Raw genomic sequence first — 19,281 nt, 5'->3', positions numbered from 1 at the left:
ATATGGGTGCCCGGCTGACAGACTATTAGACCGTAATCCGCATCGGCTGGTAGGATTATCTCCATTATGATCTGCATTTCCAGGTTCGTTTATATGCTCAGAGACATAAGAACATGGAGCAACAATGACACAAAATATCCTCAAGTAATACCTCCAAAATCGGATTTGGTTCGCAGATCCAACATTGAAAAGAATAAATTATATATCAAAATAAAAGTGCATGTAAATATTTTCTTTATTTTATATATTATATGTTTTGATACTAGTATTCAACAGTAAATTAACTTCAAATCGCTCCCTTTTCTCAATACTATCGAGATTAGTGTTAAGTAGAACTGATGGTATTCGGGATTCACGAGAGTGTGTGTGTGTGTGTGTGCGCGTGGGTGCTTTTGTGTGTGTGTGTGTTCGGGGTGCAGGGGAGTGTGTGTGTGTGGGGATGGGGTTGGGGGTTGCGTGTGTGTTCGGGATTCAGGGGAGCGTGTGTGTGTGTTCGGGATTCAGGGGAGTGGGTGGGGGCTGGGGGGTGGGGGTGGGGTGGATGTATTGGGGAAAGTGTGTGTGTGTGTGTGTCTGTGTGTTCGGGGGAGCGTGTGTCTGTGTCACAATGTTTATAAGCGGTAGCGAGAACCAAGGTCTGATTTTAATGAGATTATATATAACATTGTTGGAAATAAACATTCCCACTTCTCTCACTAAAGACGGCGTGTCTTTTCCAGCTGCAGTTGAATATGTATGAGTTTATTGATCGTCCGACGTCTGAGGATGTTTCAGAATATCAAGAACTATGTATATGTAATACAAGGTAAATTATCAAGTTTTCTTGTGACAAGTATACAAAATTGAAAATATAATGAAGAAGATATGTTCAGGCTCGTAAGTTTGCCTCAATGTATGTTATTATCATGTACCATGACAGGGATGTGTCATGTTGTATTTCCCACCCTGATTCTCCCCTAGAACAGGTAAATGTTGTCTCATTTAAATCGGAGTTTACTCCGTTAGATACGATTGAATTTCAATAATTGACTGAATGTAGGCTGTATTAAAGCAAAATGAAATAAACGTATTTTAGCACTATTTCTGCTTCAGTTATTTTTTGTATATTACATTGCTTAATAATTGATTGTTAATTACGCATATGGATATGAAATACTATATTAACATGTTTAGGACAGGTGGTTTTTATCTAGCATTTACTATTTTGTATCCCTTCTTGAGTGCCTCAAACCATTGAGGGCAATTTAAGTATCATTAAATCAATTGTGCTTAAGATGTTATTTTTACATACGCAAATATTGTGGTTGGTTGGTTTGTTGTTTAACGCCGCACTCAGCAATATTCCAGCTCTATGACGTCTGGCTGTAAAATGATCGAGTCTGGACTAGACAATCCAGTGGATGACATCATGAGCATCGATCCACGCAATTGGGAAACGATGACATCCATTCAACAGAATACTGGTACTGCTGAAGTATTCTTTCACACGCTGACTAGTACTGACGAAAAGGAAAACTGAGTGTTTTTCAAACAGGTTAACGTGCGACCGTATCCACTGTTTGTTGTTACATACATATTGAATTGTAACTGTAACTGTCAGGATTTTCATTTGTGATTACCGGAATCGAACCGGCAACTACACATCTTTGAAGTTAGTGAATATCTTTCACGCTTACAGCTTCATCAGAGTTACCTCCCTTGTAATATATCCACGTCATGGCAGCGATAACGAAGAGTTTGAGTTCTGTTAAAGGCAAAGTAGTGCTTGTCACAGGTAAGGACATATATCATGTACATATTGCTGTCTTAACATATCCATTGCAGGGCATTCTGTGACTACAGCCGGTTTTTGACGCCATTTACACCCCATGGCGCATTCGGCTCATCTGTCGTGTGATCTATTTACGGAACTAGTCGAATAGACCCGAATGGACCCTTATGCCTAAAGTCGGCGATTCAGGTTGGATGAGGTTCTGTCAAAAGTGTCATCAGAAAATATACGAAAAGGGTAGAATTTAATTTGTTTCAATAAATTGTCCCTGTGATGATATTATTGAAAAAAATCACAATTTTCAGACACATTGTCTCAGTAATGTTACAAATACGACATGCGATAATTGTTATATTTAGCAAAGACATTTGAGAAACCACCTTAAAACAAGTAATAAGTCATAGTCGGTTGGATTGGAACGATTCACTGACATGTCGCTAAATTAAATTGTGAAAGTATCTGCTTGTATATGTGGAAATCTGATTCACTTGGCAATTTATTAGACAGATTGACTTTTCGTTATTCAGAAGTTCAAAAAAGGTTTTAGAACATCACAACAGACTAATTATACTTGGATTAGAGGCAAAAATAATAATAAAATAATAAGAAATAAATGAACAGATTTTTAAGTCAATTTGTAAAATAACTGAAATATGTAAGCATTTTGTAAATTGCCCAAGTGAAAGTGACTAATTATGGTTAGAGGTAAAAAGTAAAACAAAACAATGTTCATTGACTTTCGTGTTCTTATTATCTGAAGGAGCGGTCGGGTAGCCTAGTGGTTATCGGTTCGCTTGTCAGGCCGTCGACCCCGGGTTCGATTCCCCTCATGGGTAAAATCTGTGAAACGCATTTCTAATTTCCCCTGCCTTGTTATTGCCTGAATAGTGATAACAACGGCGTAAAACTATACTCACTCACTTTTCATCTAAACCTAAATAATGTGGAATTCGTTATCATGATAAAATAAATGAACATATTTGTCAGTCAATTTGTGAACCATTTGACATGTTCAGGTATGTTGTAAATTTCCGAAGTGAACATTTCTGTTATTTTATACATTGACTGATTTAACACAATGTGTACTCAGCATTATTGTTTTGAGGGGTCGAATGGGTATTAAAAGTATTGAAAAAGCGTCACATTTTCAACATTAGTTGCAGTTCAGTTGCATCTGTAATGAACAATTTTATACCGACATTGACTGTTACTTGTCATGTATCGCACGTGCATTGACTAAATGTGTTTTGTGAAGCTTTTTCCATCCCCTTCAATCTTTCACTTTTCATTGTTTTTAACAGTCGTTGATCAGTTTTCCAGCTTCACAAAAGCATAAACAACATTGGCTTGACTGTTGTATCACATTGTCAACATTCTCAGACCTATTGACGCTTGTTGGCACATGTTTAACCTCCCACACAGTTAGGTGACCCTTCAGTAATGACGCCAAACTTATAAGACATAGGTGTCTTAAAGCCATTGTCTTATAAATATTTGTGGGAATATGTCACTTTGTAAACAAATGTATTTGAGAGAAAAAAAAATACTTGTCAGGATGATTTTTTAAAATGTCTTTTTTTATATGGAGTTATATAGTAAGCGGTGATTAGTATTTTAACAGGTGTCTTTATGATGTAAGACAAAGTATGTTCCGTTTCCACAGGAGCGAGTTCTGGTATTGGCGCGGGGACAGCAACACTTCTGGCAGACTATGGAGCTAAGTTGTCAATCACAGGGCGTAACCATGACAATCTACAGAAAGTAGCCAATCAGTGCTACGAAAGAGGTCTTGGTAAAGGCGATGTTAGTGATTTATTATACACATCCATTGATGAAAGGCTTGTTTGTTTGTTTGATACTCCGCACTCAGCAATGTTGCAGCTCTATGACGGCGGTCCCTAAATAATATGAGCATGTACCAAACAATCCAGTGCATGACCTACGCAATTGGGATACGATGACATATGTGAACCAAGTCAGCGAGCCTGACCATCCGATCCTGTTAGTCGCCTCTTACGAATAGGATGGGTTCCTGAAGAACATTTCTAACCCGGATTTTCACAGGACGTTGATTATAGGTGATAACCTGCAGTAAATAGCAAAACGTTACCACTTTCCAGAAAAAGCATTACAACAACCAAAATGGATGACTGCATTATACATAGTTACTGGTCTATTTGATTGTGTAGTGTGTTACCAAGGTCGACTCGCGTGCACAGATGGCACAGTCTTCAGAGGCGTCGCATTTCGCTGTACAATTTGCGTCCCTTAGGCGTGGCATAAACCCATGGTTCGAGGTTCGAATCCAAGATTTGCCCTGAGTATGTTTCTAGGTTTGTCAGCACCATAACCATGCTCGTGGGTTTCACAAATAAGTAAATGTCTGAGACCTGCATCGCTTCCCCCATACCAAGCTGACACACCTTGAAATACCGTCCGAAGCCCCGTTAGAAAACTCACTCACTCATACGCAATCTTAAGATACGTCACGAGGACAGTATTGTTGCAATGTTATCACTATGATCATTAAACACTACTTTTTATTATGAATTAAAAAAAAGGCATTATACAGAATCTCCTTGCAAGGTAATATTCATTATTATGTTGCGTGTAGCCTACACATCTAAAGTGTCAGAATTCTCTATTGCCTCCCTTAGTCACGCCAGGGTCGTCATACTGATGATGATCCTTGGATCGTCAGGTACACAATGTGGCTCGTGGTAAATGTCTACATCTTGCCACTTCAGTCTTTCCACTGTATAGAAAGGTTGGTGGTTCGATCATACCGAAAACGTTAATAATACTTGTCGTTACCCTGCCTGGCGTTGGGGATAAAACGACTCGTAGTCAGTATACTGTGTCTGAGTGGGGTATTCATGTGAAACTGCGACATGATATTCTCAGTGGGCTAGCACTATAAAACAGGCAACTTCAGTAACACTTCAGCAACCCATGCTTGTCGTAAAAGGCGACTATGCTTGTCGTAAAAGGCGACTAACGGATCGGGTGGTCAGGCTCGCTGACTTGGTTGAAGCATGTCATCGATCCCATTTGCGTTGATCGATGTTCATGATATCAATCACTGGATTGTCTCGTCCAGACTCGATTATTTACAGACCGCCGTCATATAGCTGGAATACTGCTGAGTGCGGCGTAAACCAGCCAACCAAACAACCAACCAACAACCCCACCACCGTTCTTCAAACTTATCCGCTGTAAAACGGCATTAAACCAAACTGCACCACACACTGTCCTATTACATGTATATTACATGCAACCAGACATCCTACATCGCTTTGGATGAATAAGCTTTATATGTGCAGCATGATCCTAATGTGCAATATTTTGCAGACTTGGTACAAAATGCAAGAGAAAACACGATCCTGTTATACTGTGTTTTTAAATTATATTTTTGTTCCAGGTTCTGACCACCATATGTGACTTGAGTGAGGAGGGCAGCAATGAGCGTCTGGTGGAGGCAACCCTGACCCACTTCGGTCAGCTGGATTGTCTGGTAAATATGCAATGCCATTTATGATACTCCAAATAGTCAAAGAACACCCGATGTTTTCATATTTCATATTACTATCTGTCATAACAGATAAATCACAGTAAAACGAACAAATCACGCGTTCTTTAACTTCTTTTGAGTGGTAAATATGATTAATATGTACCCATGCTCAGACTCTCGGCCTGTCTGTTCCGATTAACACCCCTGTTCAGTTTGATGTGTTTTGTTTGTTGTTTTTTGCGTTATCGTTGTCAGCTATATTCCAGCTTGAACAGAACAGTCTGTACATCATCGGGTCTGGACCAGCTGACACAATTGCAAAATGACAGGAGTGCAACGATTCCTGTGGGGGACAGAACACTTTTCATTTTGTTACCCGTGCTCTTGACATTCACCAAATTGGTAAACGTCAATGATCTGCATTACTTCGGGCTTTCCTCCCACATTAAGCGGACACGGCTAGAATTTTCAAAGGAAAGAAAATTTAAAGCAAACAGTTTGGGGGACACTCGTAATACAAACACAGATTGAAACAAACAGTGATGCCTCAGCACTTAACTTACAAAAAAACACATTGATGCAAATGTACACATTTGTCTGTTATTCTGTTTACACAAGCATAATAGTTGTTAGGAAAGCGCGTCCTTTGAGAAAATAACTAGTGGTTGTTTTATCTTTGGAGTAATGTCAATTTCTGAACTTAACATTTGGACGTGGGCTCAACAGAGTATGAGGTCAGAATGTGATAAATCTGAGTTATAAGCCTTCATGAGAAAATTTACTCTTAAAAGCATATAGCCCTGATATTATTTCATAAGCCGATTCCACCAATTCTGATGTATAATTCGGAACTATTGGAAACATCTTGCTTTTCAATAAATGAACGCGTTCATGTTATGTTTTTGAAATCATACACGTAAGGCAGCAGATCAACATGTAACAACCTGGTACATGCAATTCCTGAGATAAGTCATCAGAGGGCGGACCCGTGAAGATCCGGGTTAGAATAGGGCTTCAGCAACCAATGTTTGCCGTAAGAGGCGATAACGCTTGTCGTAAGAGGCGACTAACGGAATCAGGTGGCCAGGCTCACTGACTTGGTTGATGCATGATATCGTATCCCAATTGCGTTGATTGATGCTCGTGATGTCAGTGTGGCGTTAAACAAGAAACACACATTATAGGGCGACCTCCTCCGTTGTCTAGTGGATAGAGCTTCCGCCCGAAGAGCAGAAAGCCGGTGGTTCGATCCCCAGGGCGCGTTATAACAAAAGATGGTACTTGTTATTAACATACCTGTCGTTCAGGAGATAAAACAACGATTGGTCAGCTCAGAGTCGGTATTCCGTGTCTGTGTGGAATATCCATGTTAAACTGCGGCATGGTATCTCGGGGCTAGAACTATGTTGTATCAAACGTGCATGCACGTAGCTTTTTAAGTGCAATAATCTTGAACGAAACGTTAGTCCCCATTTCGCCCCATCTCACCTCACCTCATTGAAGTTAAGGAAGGATATGCTCGCACATTTTACCGGGAACTATGTTGTAGGTCAACAACGCGGGGGGTGCTCAATATGGCGACACCATTGACGTTCCACTTCCGGTGTTTGACGAGGTCATGAGCACAAACATCAGAGCACCATTCTATCTGTGTCAGCTCGCTGTGCCTCATCTGAAGAAAACTAAAGGTACACGTAGAAGACAACACTCATACAACTCTATTTTATCTGATTTTGGTAACATGAGTGAGTGAGTAAGTATGGTTTTACGCCGCTTTTAGCAATATTCCAGCAATATCACGGAAGGGGACAGAAGAAATGGGCTTCACTCATTGTACCCATGTTAGGAATCGAACCCGGTCTTCGGCGTGACTAGCGAAAGCTTTAACCACTAGGCTACCCCATCGCCCCGTTGGTAAAATCAAACTCTCAACCCATTTTATAGGCACAAGAGGGAGAAAACGGGTGCCCAGTCGTCGAGTTGCGTTCCTTGGGAGTACCAGAAACTGATGCACTCTCCTACCCAGAGTTCCATGCGACCAGGGGAGGTCGGGTAGCCTAGTGGTTAAAGCGTTCGCTTGTCACGCCGAAGACCAGTGTTCGATTCCCGACATGGGTACAATGTGTGAAGCCCATCTAAGGTCTCCCCCGCCGTGATATCTCTGGAATATTGCTAAAAGCGGCGTTAAACCATACTCACTCACTCATTCCATGCGACCAGCATAGTACCTCTGCCACAGGCTAGCGCCATGTGACGATTCCTCACATCTTACACAGTCCATGAAAGATATTTTTTTATGTTTTTCATCTGTTTCATTTTTGACATCTAGATAAACATATGTCATAGAATGGTTAAGTTTCATTGAAAAAATATCAAAAATCGTGAAAAACTATTTCCATTTGCGTAGTTATCCTGTTTTACATTGGTTGTACGGCTCCACGTGCTGTCATCGAAGCCCTACGGAGAGCTAGCGATACGGTCACTTTGTGTTAAAATGTATTGAAATGCAACTCACTGTCGCAGTTGTAGTAGCATATCTATATAATTATGCAAAACAACATGTATAGCGCCCCCAAATACTTGCATTAGTCCGTTCTACTCTGATTTTTGAAAAAGCGCGTTTGTTTACAAACAAGAGAAAAGTCCGGTCATGTGATATGCAAATTAGCCAGTGGTGTTTTGCCAAGTCTCCAACTGCGCCGGAGTGTGAAACTGATGGTCGTAGGTTTGAGTTGCAGATTCGCCCCTGTTGTGTTTCTTGGTTTTGCCAGCATCATACCCGTGTTGGTGATTTTCATCAAAGTGGTCGGAGAGTAATTTTCTTTTGCACTTTCTTTTTTTTCCACATTTTAGTTATCTATCGAGATTTCACTTCAAACGTGTTTTTTCCTTTCATTATGGTGCGATTTTTTAACGTCACGATTTATATTTCTAGAAATACGTCCTAACTTATAGTTACAACACATGTGTTTTTGTGCAGAAAGGGCATTCTATTGTGACCGATGTAAGTTATGTCAAGTCGTCCTGTTTTCGCTCAATGTTTTCTTTTAAGCTCGGGAGGGGGCGGTCGGGTAGCCTAGTGGTAAAGCGTTTGCTCGTCACGCCGAAGACCCGGGTTCGATTCCCGACATGGGTACAATGTGTGAAGCCCATTTCCGGTGTCCCCCGCCGTGATATTGCTGGAATATTGCTAAAAGCGGCGTAAAACCATACTCACTCACTCACTTTAAGCTCTGGCACGGGTGGCCCAGTCGTCTAACGCACCGCAATATGTTGTGCAGAGTTGTATCCCTTGGGCAAGCGAGAAACGTATGATCGTGGTTCGAATCCCGGCTCGATCCGATTATGTTTCTAGGTCTGTCAGCACAATACCCGTGCTCGTGGGTTTCACCCAAGTAGTAAACGTCTGAGACCTACATCACTTCGGGCTTTCCCCCACATTAAACTGACACGCCCTGATATAACTGGAATACTGTTAAAAGCGGCGTTGAACCCAACTCACTTGAGCCAGAATCGACTTAATCTAAAACCAAGTTTTACATAACTTACGTTACCAGTGACCCCGGTCACTGACCCTCCACGTCTTAACCATTTGGGGGAGTTGGACTCCTCTCAATCTTTGATTATGCTTATGGATAATATAAATATTCACGTCATACTGATCTGTTGTTTATATTTCAGGTTCAATTATCAACGTGTCCAGCGTCTCGGCACAGCTTGCAGTAAGTCGCCACTTTGGTTCCAAAAGTATACGACAGCATCCTGACCCGTGAAGATTGTGGGGTAGAATAGGTCTTCATGCATCAGCAACCCATGCTTGCCATAAAAGGCGACTATGCTTGTCATAAAAGGCGACTAAAGGGATCGGGTGGTCAGGCTCGTTGACTTGGTTGATGCATGTCATCGTATCCCAATTGCGTGGATCGATGCTCATGATGTCAATCACTGGGTTGTCTGGTCCAGACTCGATTATTTACAGACCGCCGTCATATAGCTGGAATATGGCTGAGTGCGGCGTTAAGAAACAAACAAACAAACAAACAAACGACAGCATCACCATTTACACATTTCAACAACCATTTCATTAGTTGAGATATCGCTATTAGCACAATTCATATGTCGCTATAGACTGCTTCAAATCTGTTTCAGTTTCAGGGATCAACGCCATATTGCCTTGCCAAAGCAGGAGTAGATCACATGACGAAGATTTTCGCAACAGGTATTGATATTTGTGTTTTGTTTTTGGTTATCAATGGCGAGTTCCTGTTTTTACAGATTTATCAGTCATTGTAAAAGACTGGACCCCATGTTGCTTATAGCCGACTAAACTGCGAATTATATGCCCACAACGAATAAGGATAATATTTTAGTGAGTGAGTATGGGTTTACGCCGCTTTTAGCAATATTCCAGCAATATCACGGCGGGGGACACCAGAAATGGGCTTCACACATTTTGCTCATGTGGGCAATCGAACGAGCGAACGCTTTAACCACAGGTTTAACCACCGCCCCTGGATAATATATGAATAGGATATCCACAATGTATGGAACAATAGTAGTAACTAACAAATTTGTCTGACACCCGTACGGTAGAAACAGGTACATTATATGCCAGGTACAGTATAACAGAAAATTAACTTTGCGTCAAAAATAAAATTTCTTTTTGATACACTCGGGTTTGAATACGTGTGGAAGGAACAGCCAGTGAGATTTCCCGAATCTTTTCACTCTGAATTCATTTAACGTACTCCCCGTGAAGATTCCTGGTTAGAATTACTCTTCAGCAACCCATGCTTGTGGCACTCTCCTACCTAGAGTTCCATGCGACCAGCATAATACCTCTGCCACAGGCCAGCGCCATGTGACGATTCGTCACATCTTACACAGTCCATTCAAGATATTGCATATGTTTGTCATCTGTTTCATTTTGACAAGTCTACATTTCTAGATAAACAAATGTCATAGAATGGTTAAGTTTCATTGAGAAAATGTCATAAATCGTGAAAAACTATTTCCATTTGCGTAGTTATCCTATGTTTACATTGGTTGTACGGCTCCACGTGCTGTCATCGTAGCCCTACTGAGAGCTAGCGATACGGTCACTTTGATGTGTAAATATGTATTGTGATGCAACTCACTGTCGCAGTTATATAATTATGCAAAACAACATGTTTATGGCCCCCAAATACTTGCATTAGTCCGTTCTACTCTGATTTCTGAAAAAGCGCGTTTGTTTACAAACAAGAGAAAGGTCCGGTCACGTGATATGCAAACTAGACTGTGGCAGTGGTGTTATGATTGTGTCGTTGCTCCGACAATCGACGACTGGTTTATCTGAGCCAGAGGTATATTTTTCTGGCCACGTTATGGGAACCAGAGTGCACTGATCGCGATCATATCTGTGGGATCTTTATCATGAGGAGGGCATACACATTTGTCAATACGTATATTAACTGTTGTACTGCACAGTATATTTATGTTTACAAAATATTACAATGCCCTTTCAGTTCCGAAGTTTTTTTCGCATTTTATCAATGTCCTATCCGTGCTCAAGAATGTTTGATCTCACTTACAGAGTTAGCGCCCTACGGAGTCCGCGTCAATGCCGTGAGGTAGGTACATGCCATATATTCTTTTTAGAAAATTACAAATCCACAAATGTAAGCTTGATAATTTTTTGAATCCTCAAAAAACTTTTAACCTGGTGGAAAAACAAACTTTGAATTAAAAACAATTGTTTTTAACTGTGTGCTTAATGAATAATTATATAATAATATCAATTCAAATTTGGTGGCGTCCAAAGAAACAAGAAAAATATATTTCAACGAACCTAATAATTATACATGTATATCGCCCTGCATAGATTCATCCCGTGATTGTGTAGTAGTTGTTAAGATACATAGGATGTGATAGGAACAAATGGAATTCCACAGTAAAATATAAAGCAACCGTATCGTGATTCATTATTTTACACTTGCCCTCCGCCCAGTCAGCTATAACGTTTGCACCGAATATTTTATGCAAATGACTGAATCATCTCCCCGAAGCAAGGGCGTTAACTGACGTTTACTGTAAAAGTCCAGTTTCCACCCTTCATGAACAAGGCTGGAATTTATGGGCTCGATCAGTGGCTATTACGAGTTGTGTCCCTTCTATGTCCTTCCTATTGACCCATCTCTCATGTCACTTGCATTTGCTTCAAACAAAACGGCGGCGCCCACGTCAAGACAATCTGATCTATAATCAAGATCTTAATTGTAATAAAGAGGGTCTTACATCGCGAAGTGCATCAATTTACTTGAGCGCCTTGATTAAAAACATGAAAAGTTTTGGAATATATCTGTCGACGCCCAGTTGACGGTACACATGATCTGCATATCCTGCAGTCGACCGAAATGTGCACGGCAGTTGCCATGTTGTTTATAAACCGGATGTCGATTTCGTTACGCGATTTTGATTGGACTATACATAGACTCGTTAGTCCAGCCAAAATATAACTCCATTAATCCAGCCTCGTTCGGCAAGGCTGGAAACTGGACTTTTATGGTCAGTTAACTCCTTTGCGTCGTGAAGATGAATGACAATAGGCCCCTTTTGGCCTCGTTCTACAAAGTGATCTCAGCGCTACGATTGTCGTACGTCTGTGTTAAAGTATCGCTTTGTGGAACGAGCCCCAGAATCATTGTTGACCTTGTTTCAGCCCTGGTGTCATTTTGTCCGAATTTCAAAGACGAGCTGGCATGGAGTCCACCAAGTACAGCTCGGTAAGTCAGGCTGATGCCAGCCCCTGCGGAAACACATGCACAGTGAATCTCCAGTACTGTTCTTTGGGGATTCCAGCAACGCATGCATCTATTTGGAGACGACTAAACTGTTTGGGCTGGTAACACTCGGTGACGTGACTGATTGTCATCGGGACCCGATCGCGTGGTTCGCTGGTCATGCTCCCATTCACTGGTTTGTTTCATCCACCTTAATATGGACGCACGCGGGGATTCCGGAGTTGACAAGACCACCAGCAATCCCTATGATTGTCGTACGAGGCGACGAAACGGATCGGATGGTCAGGCTGACTTGGTTGATTCCGTGTCCCCGTACGAGGTGACTGAATGGTTGGGTGGTCAGGGTTGGTGACTTTGCTGATTGTGTGTTATCATATCCCGTTTAGAAAAACAACTTTCATGGTTTGTTTGGTCCAAGCTCGATTGCATACCGCCGTGATATTGTTGGAATGTTGCAGCCTTAAACATAATTAACTAAGGCTCCATTGAAATCGTACTGATTCAAAAATTGATATCAAGATGTCAATTACTGATATCTATAAATTATTATACAAGCGAGGATGCAGCGTTTTGGAAAAGAGGTTTAAAGCACTTAAAATTTTAAAATGTTAAGACATAACAACATGTTTGTAAGCCAGAAATTAGACAATTAATTGTTATTGTTGTTGAAAAATATATCAAAATTTAGTTATATATATGTCTTTTTATACGTATAATACACGTATATTGCATGTTAAAGAATAAGGATATTTTGACACATTGATCCACTGTTTGTACAGTGGTGGAATACATTGAATAGTCAATATGAAACAGCAAGCTTTTGTAAACTGGTTCTATTTGTCTAACAACTTACGGCCCGTTTTGTTTTCAGTACTTGGAAAGACAAGCGACTCTTCAACCGCTAGGAGGCGCAGGGACACCGGAAGATGTGGCGAAGGTTATAAAATTTCTGTTGTCTGATGATGCCAGCTTCGTAACTGGGCAGATAATCGCGGTTGATGGAGGAAGACTGGTGCAGACCGCTAAATAAACAGCGATATCATGCTGGTCAATAGTAGTCAGGACAGTGTTACGACAGAGTGACCGAGTTAAATTTTATGCCACTTTGAACAGTATTTCAATTAAACCATGGAGTATCAGCTTTATGTGGGAGGATATCCCCAAGTGATCCAGTTTAGGCGTTTGCCACTGTTGTCAATACTATGCATGACTATGGGTATAGAACTTTTGATAAGATATTTAAGCAAGATTCCAGAAATCCATATATCTTACGTCTCTGGGTCAATATGGCAAATAAAGTACTTAGTACCTCTTTGACTTGACTGTAAAAACACATTTTCTTTCATTCGTTATTTGATATTCCTTCGAAAGGTGACTTTTAAGAGAAAATATTTTACATTTTCTTTTCATTTCGATCTCCAACTCTTCAATCCAACTACTCTCCGCCGCCGGCGCTGTACAGGAACACGAAATTGTTTCGGGTGTCTTGTTATATATCATCAATTTATACTTCACGGGTTTGTAAACACTACGTTCCTTTCTTCTTACCTACTTACCTACCTACCTACCTACCTACCTTAATTAAATTGCATTGTAGCGGGTGTCTATATCAAGTCGAGCAATAAAATTAGATACATCTCATAGAAGTCACAATAGTCCTAACTTCCGTGTCCTCCTATTAAAGCAGTGTGAAGAGAAGGTGGCCACAAGGGTGCATCAGAAATATTGGTTTTTGTGCGATGTTATCTGATATCTCATTGGTCTGAGCACTCGCTTGTCTCCCTCTCGGTGGAACCAGTACCCGTGGCTTATTTAGTTGTTTATGAACAGCGACAACATCGCAAATCGGTCGTATGTATTCACGGGTGATGGAGAAATGTAACATACACAAACCCGTGAAGTGTAGACGATACTTTAGTATGCCCCCAACACATGTAGTGTGCGTGCATGTTTATGTTTTACCCATTTGTTGTTGAGTGAGAAGGTATTTTCATTTGTAAATATACGTATAAGGATGTGTTTGGTGCCAGATGCATGCTATTTTTTATGGTCAAGTTTTTTGTTTTACGAATAAAATTAATCCGAGGTTGACATACCTCTCTGGACACTGACTTTATAACTGTCCTGGCTCTGTCCATACACCATGACAGTGTTGACCGATGTAAACATCTGGTTTGCCAGGTTCAGACTCGCTTATTAACAGGACGCAGTGGGACCACGTGTGGATTTCGGGTTAGAGTTGGTCCCAGGTAACATATACTGGTCGCAAGAGGCGACTGAATGGATTGGATGGTCAGACTCGGTCCGACATGATCAGTAGCGTGGTTTGCCAGGTTCAGACTCGCATATTAACAGGACGCAGTTGGACCACGTGGGGATATCGGGTTAGAGTTGGTCCATGGCAACCTATACTGGTCGTAAGAGGCGACTTCATGGATTGAATGGTCGGACCCGGTCAGACATGATTAGTAGCGTGTCATCGTACCCCGACAGCGCGGATCGTTGCTCTGTTGTCTGTTCCACGATCGATTATTTACAGGCTGCAGTCATGTGGCTGGAGTATTGCTGTCTGCGGCGGTTAAAAGCCAACCAACTAAACAAACACTCACTCGAACATCATAACGGTTCATCCTGCTTGAATCCTGAATCCTGAAATCCTGAAATGTGGTATCCTTTTAATCAACATTGATCACTTTACAGATTCGTTTTGGTGGATTCGATCAGTGTGTTGTATTTCTGCATAGAAATACATTATTTCCCCTTCATCGCGACAGCCTGTAAATAATCAAATCTTGGACAGGTAAATAAGCGGAAGATGTTATGAGCGACGTTCCACGCGGTCAGTGTCATGCCATGACTGATACACTGTAGTAATATGAAACAATCGGATGCTCTTTAACTTCTTTTGAGTAGTATATATACTTTATAGTCAGAAACCACAAAGTCCAAAGAGCTGAAAGTGAATGTGATTCACAAGGATCAGGAGTCATAAGGACCATTATGTTTTAGAACATCGTTCGAAGGAACTATCATCTACATTGCATCTCCGACAGAGATCACGTAAAGAATATTCAAAGAGAACATGCTTGTACATCTTCCTGAGGCAAGGTCGGTAACTGAGTCCAGTTACCACCCTTGCCGAACTACGATGGAATGTCCCTTCTATGTCCCTCCTATTGACCAATCAGATTCAATCTCTCTTATCACTGGGGCGGTGCGGTAGCCTAGCGGTTAAAGCATTCGCTCGTCAAGCTGAAGACCCGGGTTCGATTCCCCGCATGGGCGCAATATGTGAAACCCATTTCTGGTGTCCCCCGCCGTGATATTGCTGGACTATTGCTAAAAGCGGCGTAAATCCATACTCACTCGCTCACTCACTCTCATATCACTTGCATTTGCTGCAAACATAATGGCGGCGCCCAGTCCAGACGATCTGAACGATAATCAGGGTCTCTGTTGTTATGAAACGGGTCTTTCCCAGCGAAGTGCATCAAATCACGAGAGCACCTTGATGAAAAACATGAAACAATTTGCCAAATACCCAGTCGACGTCCAGTTGGCAGTACACATTAATCCTGCAGTCGATCAGGTACATGTTGTTTACGAACCGGGTATCTACTTCGTTAATCGATTTTGATTGGCCTGTGTATCGACTCGTTATTCCAGCCAAAATGTATCTCCGAAATTCCAGCCTAGTTCGGCAAGGGTGGAAACTGGACTTTATATAGTCAATTAACGTCCTTGCCTCGAGAAAAGTTTTGCTTTTAGAACCAAAATATATGTTTTAAAATAATATATATATATATGTGTGTATATATATATATATATATAAACGTAGAGATCGTGAGAATCTGGTACCTCTGGATTATATAACTTGGTGCAGTACCCTAGTCTGTCTTACAGACCCTGATACAAATATATATCAAATACAGCCCATGCAAGTCTATAATGTTTGGCAAGTCTAGATCACTGCAGTATCAGGTCTGAAAATGAAGAGAGTCACTGGGCTCCTTTTTATTATATTTTTATTACGATAACTGAACAACTGTTTTTTTATGTAAGATGTGTTCATTTCAGAGACTAGATGTTAGTCTAGCAATACCCGTATAACCCGTCCGCCTGTATCTGTAACCAGACCATATAGCGGGAGTATTGCCGAGTGCGGCGTTCAACAGAATCAAAGAACTCGGATGACGAGGATTCAAATAGTAAACTCTCACTGGTACTTGAATGTCATGTCAGAATAACTAATCATATAATCTATGGATGATGAGCAATAAACACAAAACAATCAGAAGTTGAAATAAGAGTAATTTATTCTTGTGAACACTCGTTCTTACTGCAACATATTTACAATGTTATATACCTCGTCAATCCACCGAGATGTCTTAAATTGTGCATTGCGATCATCTTGACGTTGATATTGACATAAGGCAGACACAGAAGCTCAGTTGGGTCATCAGGGATCAGTTGAAACCTCCAAATGGCCATGATAGTGTAGTGATTGACTTGTTTGTTCAGAAAAGTGTGAACATGTTCTTCTTCTTCGTCAAATATACAACCAAAGAAAATTCAACACTGAGACGTTTTATGATTTTACAGAGTTCCAAAACGTAAGATAATGTCAGCAAGGATTAAGTATGCTAGGACCCATGAAGATCCGGGGTAGAATAGGTCTTCATCAATCCATGCATGCCGTAAAAGGCGACTATGCTTGTCGTAAAAGGCGACGAACGGGATCGGGTGGTCAGGCTCGCTGACTTGGTTGATACATGTCATAGATCCCAATTGCGTGGATCGATGCTCATAATGTCAATCACTGGATTGTCTGGTTCAGACTCGATTATTTTACAGACTGCCGTCAAATAGCTGGAATATTGCTGAGTGCGGCGTTAAACAACGAACAAAGTATGCTTGATCCATGAAGAGCTTCATCTTCTTCTAGAATCTTCTCTAAATGTATTTTCTTGACAATTACTTTCTTGGTTCCTACTCGTCGTCATGTAACTTGGTCTTAACATCTTGCAGACACTGATTTCGGTCTGGAGACTGTTTCGTTGAGTTGATCGGTTGCTCGCAACACATATTTCCATCTGTAGAAAGAAGCTCTTTCATCAGCTGTCATCTTTGTAAACAGAATAATGATGTTCAACCATGAGAATGTCTCTGTCTACCGTTAATAGTTTAATTTTAGTGTGTCGTATTATTTCTAAAACCACTCACCTTAGGAAACAAAACGATATTTTAGCAGACAACGTACGATACAGCACTCTAACAGTAAGAGTCGAATATGCTCTCCTTTTACTCAGGACCCGTGAAGATTCGGGCCAGAATTGGTCTTCATCAACCAACTTGCCGTTAAAGGCATCTAAACTTGTCGTTAGAGGCGACTATAAACGGGATCGGGTGGTCCGGCTTGGTTGATGCATCGTGTCCCAATTGCGTGGATCGATGCTCATGATGTCAATCACTGGATTGTCTTGTCCAAACTCGATTATTTACAGACCGCCGTCATATAGCTGGAATATTACTGAGTGCGGCGTTTAACAACAAATAAACAAACAAACAGTGTAGATGGCCACAAGGGATTGTGTCATGGAAAAAAGATATGTAAACTTTCTAGTTAGAAACTACAACGTCCAAAAAGCTGAAAGTGTATGTGTATCATACGGTTCATTAAGTGTTGCATGGTTCGAATAAACTATGATCTAATAGACTATCACCGGTAGAGACCATGTAAAGAAAATATTCAAAGAACATGGTTGTATGTCCGCCTTGTCTCCTCAGCTGGCGTTGAATGACGTTACCGGAGTTATTACCTGATGGCAGTGTCATGACCCTGAAATCACGGTGATTAAATATTAATCCAATATCATAGTGGTTATGTTCCAATCTCATTAAATTCAGTACTTAGTTCTCGTTACTGCCTAGTCGGTTAGCCTAGTGGTTAAAGCGTTCGCTCGTCACGCCAAAGACCCGGGTTCGATTCCCGACATGGGTACAATGTGTGAAGCCCATTTCTGGTGTCCCTCGCCGTGATATTGCTGGAATATTGCTAAAAGCGGCGTAAAACCATACTCACTCACTCACTCTCGTTATCGCTAAACAAAGATCTGAGGACATTCCCTTATGGGTCACGTCAGAAGGACATTTCATCCGACCAATCAGAGCATCGCTTACCAGATCAGGAAAGTGACAGGCGGAATGTGTTTTGTAATTATGCAACCTTGAAATGTTAACACGGGGTATTCCGAACGACAGTTTCGACCTGTGCGACTGATTCCGTCATAATTATGTTTTGCTTCAATTGGATGAACATTTGAAATCAGACTTTCCATAGCCCGTTCGTAGTACTGCCATACAACCCCAACCATCTATCAGCCATTCCAGAATTATCTTTTGTTCAGTTTTCAAATTTTAAATTAATATTTTGGAATGGAATTCGCCAGTTTTAAACTAATGCCTTAGAGCTCGAGAAAACTGCTTTCTGATTGGCTGATGTCGACTTCTTTCTAGTCATGTCATTGGTCGGTCAAAGTTCGTGAAAGGACTTTTTGACGTGACCTGTAATGGGATATCCTTTGGTACACATGTACGTGTAGCGGTATCCAGCATTACAATCTGATTTTAATGTGATTGGTTATATTTCAATATTAGTTTCGTATTACAACTAGCGAAATCAAATTCTAGCGGACCGTCACAAACCAGTAACTCTTAATTATGTAACTCAGTCCAGTTGCCATGTCTAGGGTTATGCTAGATATAATTGTTGATATGCCTAGTGATAAAGTCATACACTACAAAACACGAGTAAGAGTACATGGTGGTTAATACTCGCAGGTAATCTCGCGTAACTACAGAACGTCGGTCAACAAACACTTTTTTTGCTAATTGTTTGAGTGGCGGGTGCTACGGGTAGGGGACATGCATACCTTTTTCGCGAACACATGTTTGCCATTCATGATTTTCAGATATCCATTCACATTATGTTCACCGGAGTTATTCTTATTGCGCCCATGAAATATGTTTCGGCAGATTATTGAGAGTGATTATTCTCTGGCGTTGGCGTTGTATATTTATTTTATCTTCAAAATGTCGAACCCTACGATTAACAGAATCATTTACGTAAAATACACGACCCCGTTCTATAAATTCACGCTTGTACATGTATAACACGAGCCTCCAAACCAAAGAGAAACGCTTTCACAGGACCATCT

At 41.0% G+C, this 19,281-nt stretch overlaps 1 protein-coding gene across 1 annotated transcript; it reads left to right on the top strand.

Annotated features, from left to right (window-relative positions):
- The first annotated feature begins 1,697 nt into the window (after nt 1-1,697).
- Nucleotides 1,698-14,019, top strand: LOC139458925 (3-oxoacyl-[acyl-carrier-protein] reductase FabG-like). Its single transcript, XM_071240360.1, has 9 exons — nt 1,698-1,774; nt 3,435-3,574; nt 5,193-5,285; nt 6,832-6,970; nt 8,964-9,004; nt 9,432-9,501; nt 10,858-10,894; nt 11,983-12,046; nt 12,936-14,019. Exons 1-9 carry the CDS (start codon nt 1,717-1,719, stop codon nt 13,092-13,094), a joined length of 801 nt encoding a protein of 266 aa, XP_071096461.1. The 5' UTR covers nt 1,698-1,716; the 3' UTR covers nt 13,095-14,019.
- The last annotated feature ends 5,262 nt before the right edge of the window (nt 14,020-19,281 follow it).

The sequence above is a fragment of the Haliotis cracherodii genome, unplaced genomic scaffold, assembly GCF_022045235.1.
Source record: "Haliotis cracherodii isolate W230 unplaced genomic scaffold, xgHalCrac1.p SCAF_13, whole genome shotgun sequence".
Taxonomy (NCBI): Eukaryota; Metazoa; Mollusca; class Gastropoda; order Lepetellida; family Haliotidae; genus Haliotis; species Haliotis cracherodii.
Note: the sequence above shows the minus strand (reverse complement) of the source record. Positions and strands in the feature narration are given on the sequence as shown.

What these genes read in the sequence shown, in the direction of transcription:
- LOC139458925 (XM_071240360.1), top strand. Translation starts at nt 1,717, where the DNA reads ATGGCAGCGATAACGAAGAGTTTGAGTTCTGTTAAAGGCAAAGTAGTG. An exon ending in TCGGTCAGCTGGATTGTCTG is followed by an intron (nt 5,286 to 6,831) that starts GTAAATATGCAA and finishes ACTATGTTGTAG; the next exon opens with GTCAACAACGCGGGGGGTGC. An exon ending in GTCCGCGTCAATGCCGTGAG is followed by an intron (nt 10,895 to 11,982) that starts GTAGGTACATGC and finishes ACCTTGTTTCAG; the next exon opens with CCCTGGTGTCATTTTGTCCG.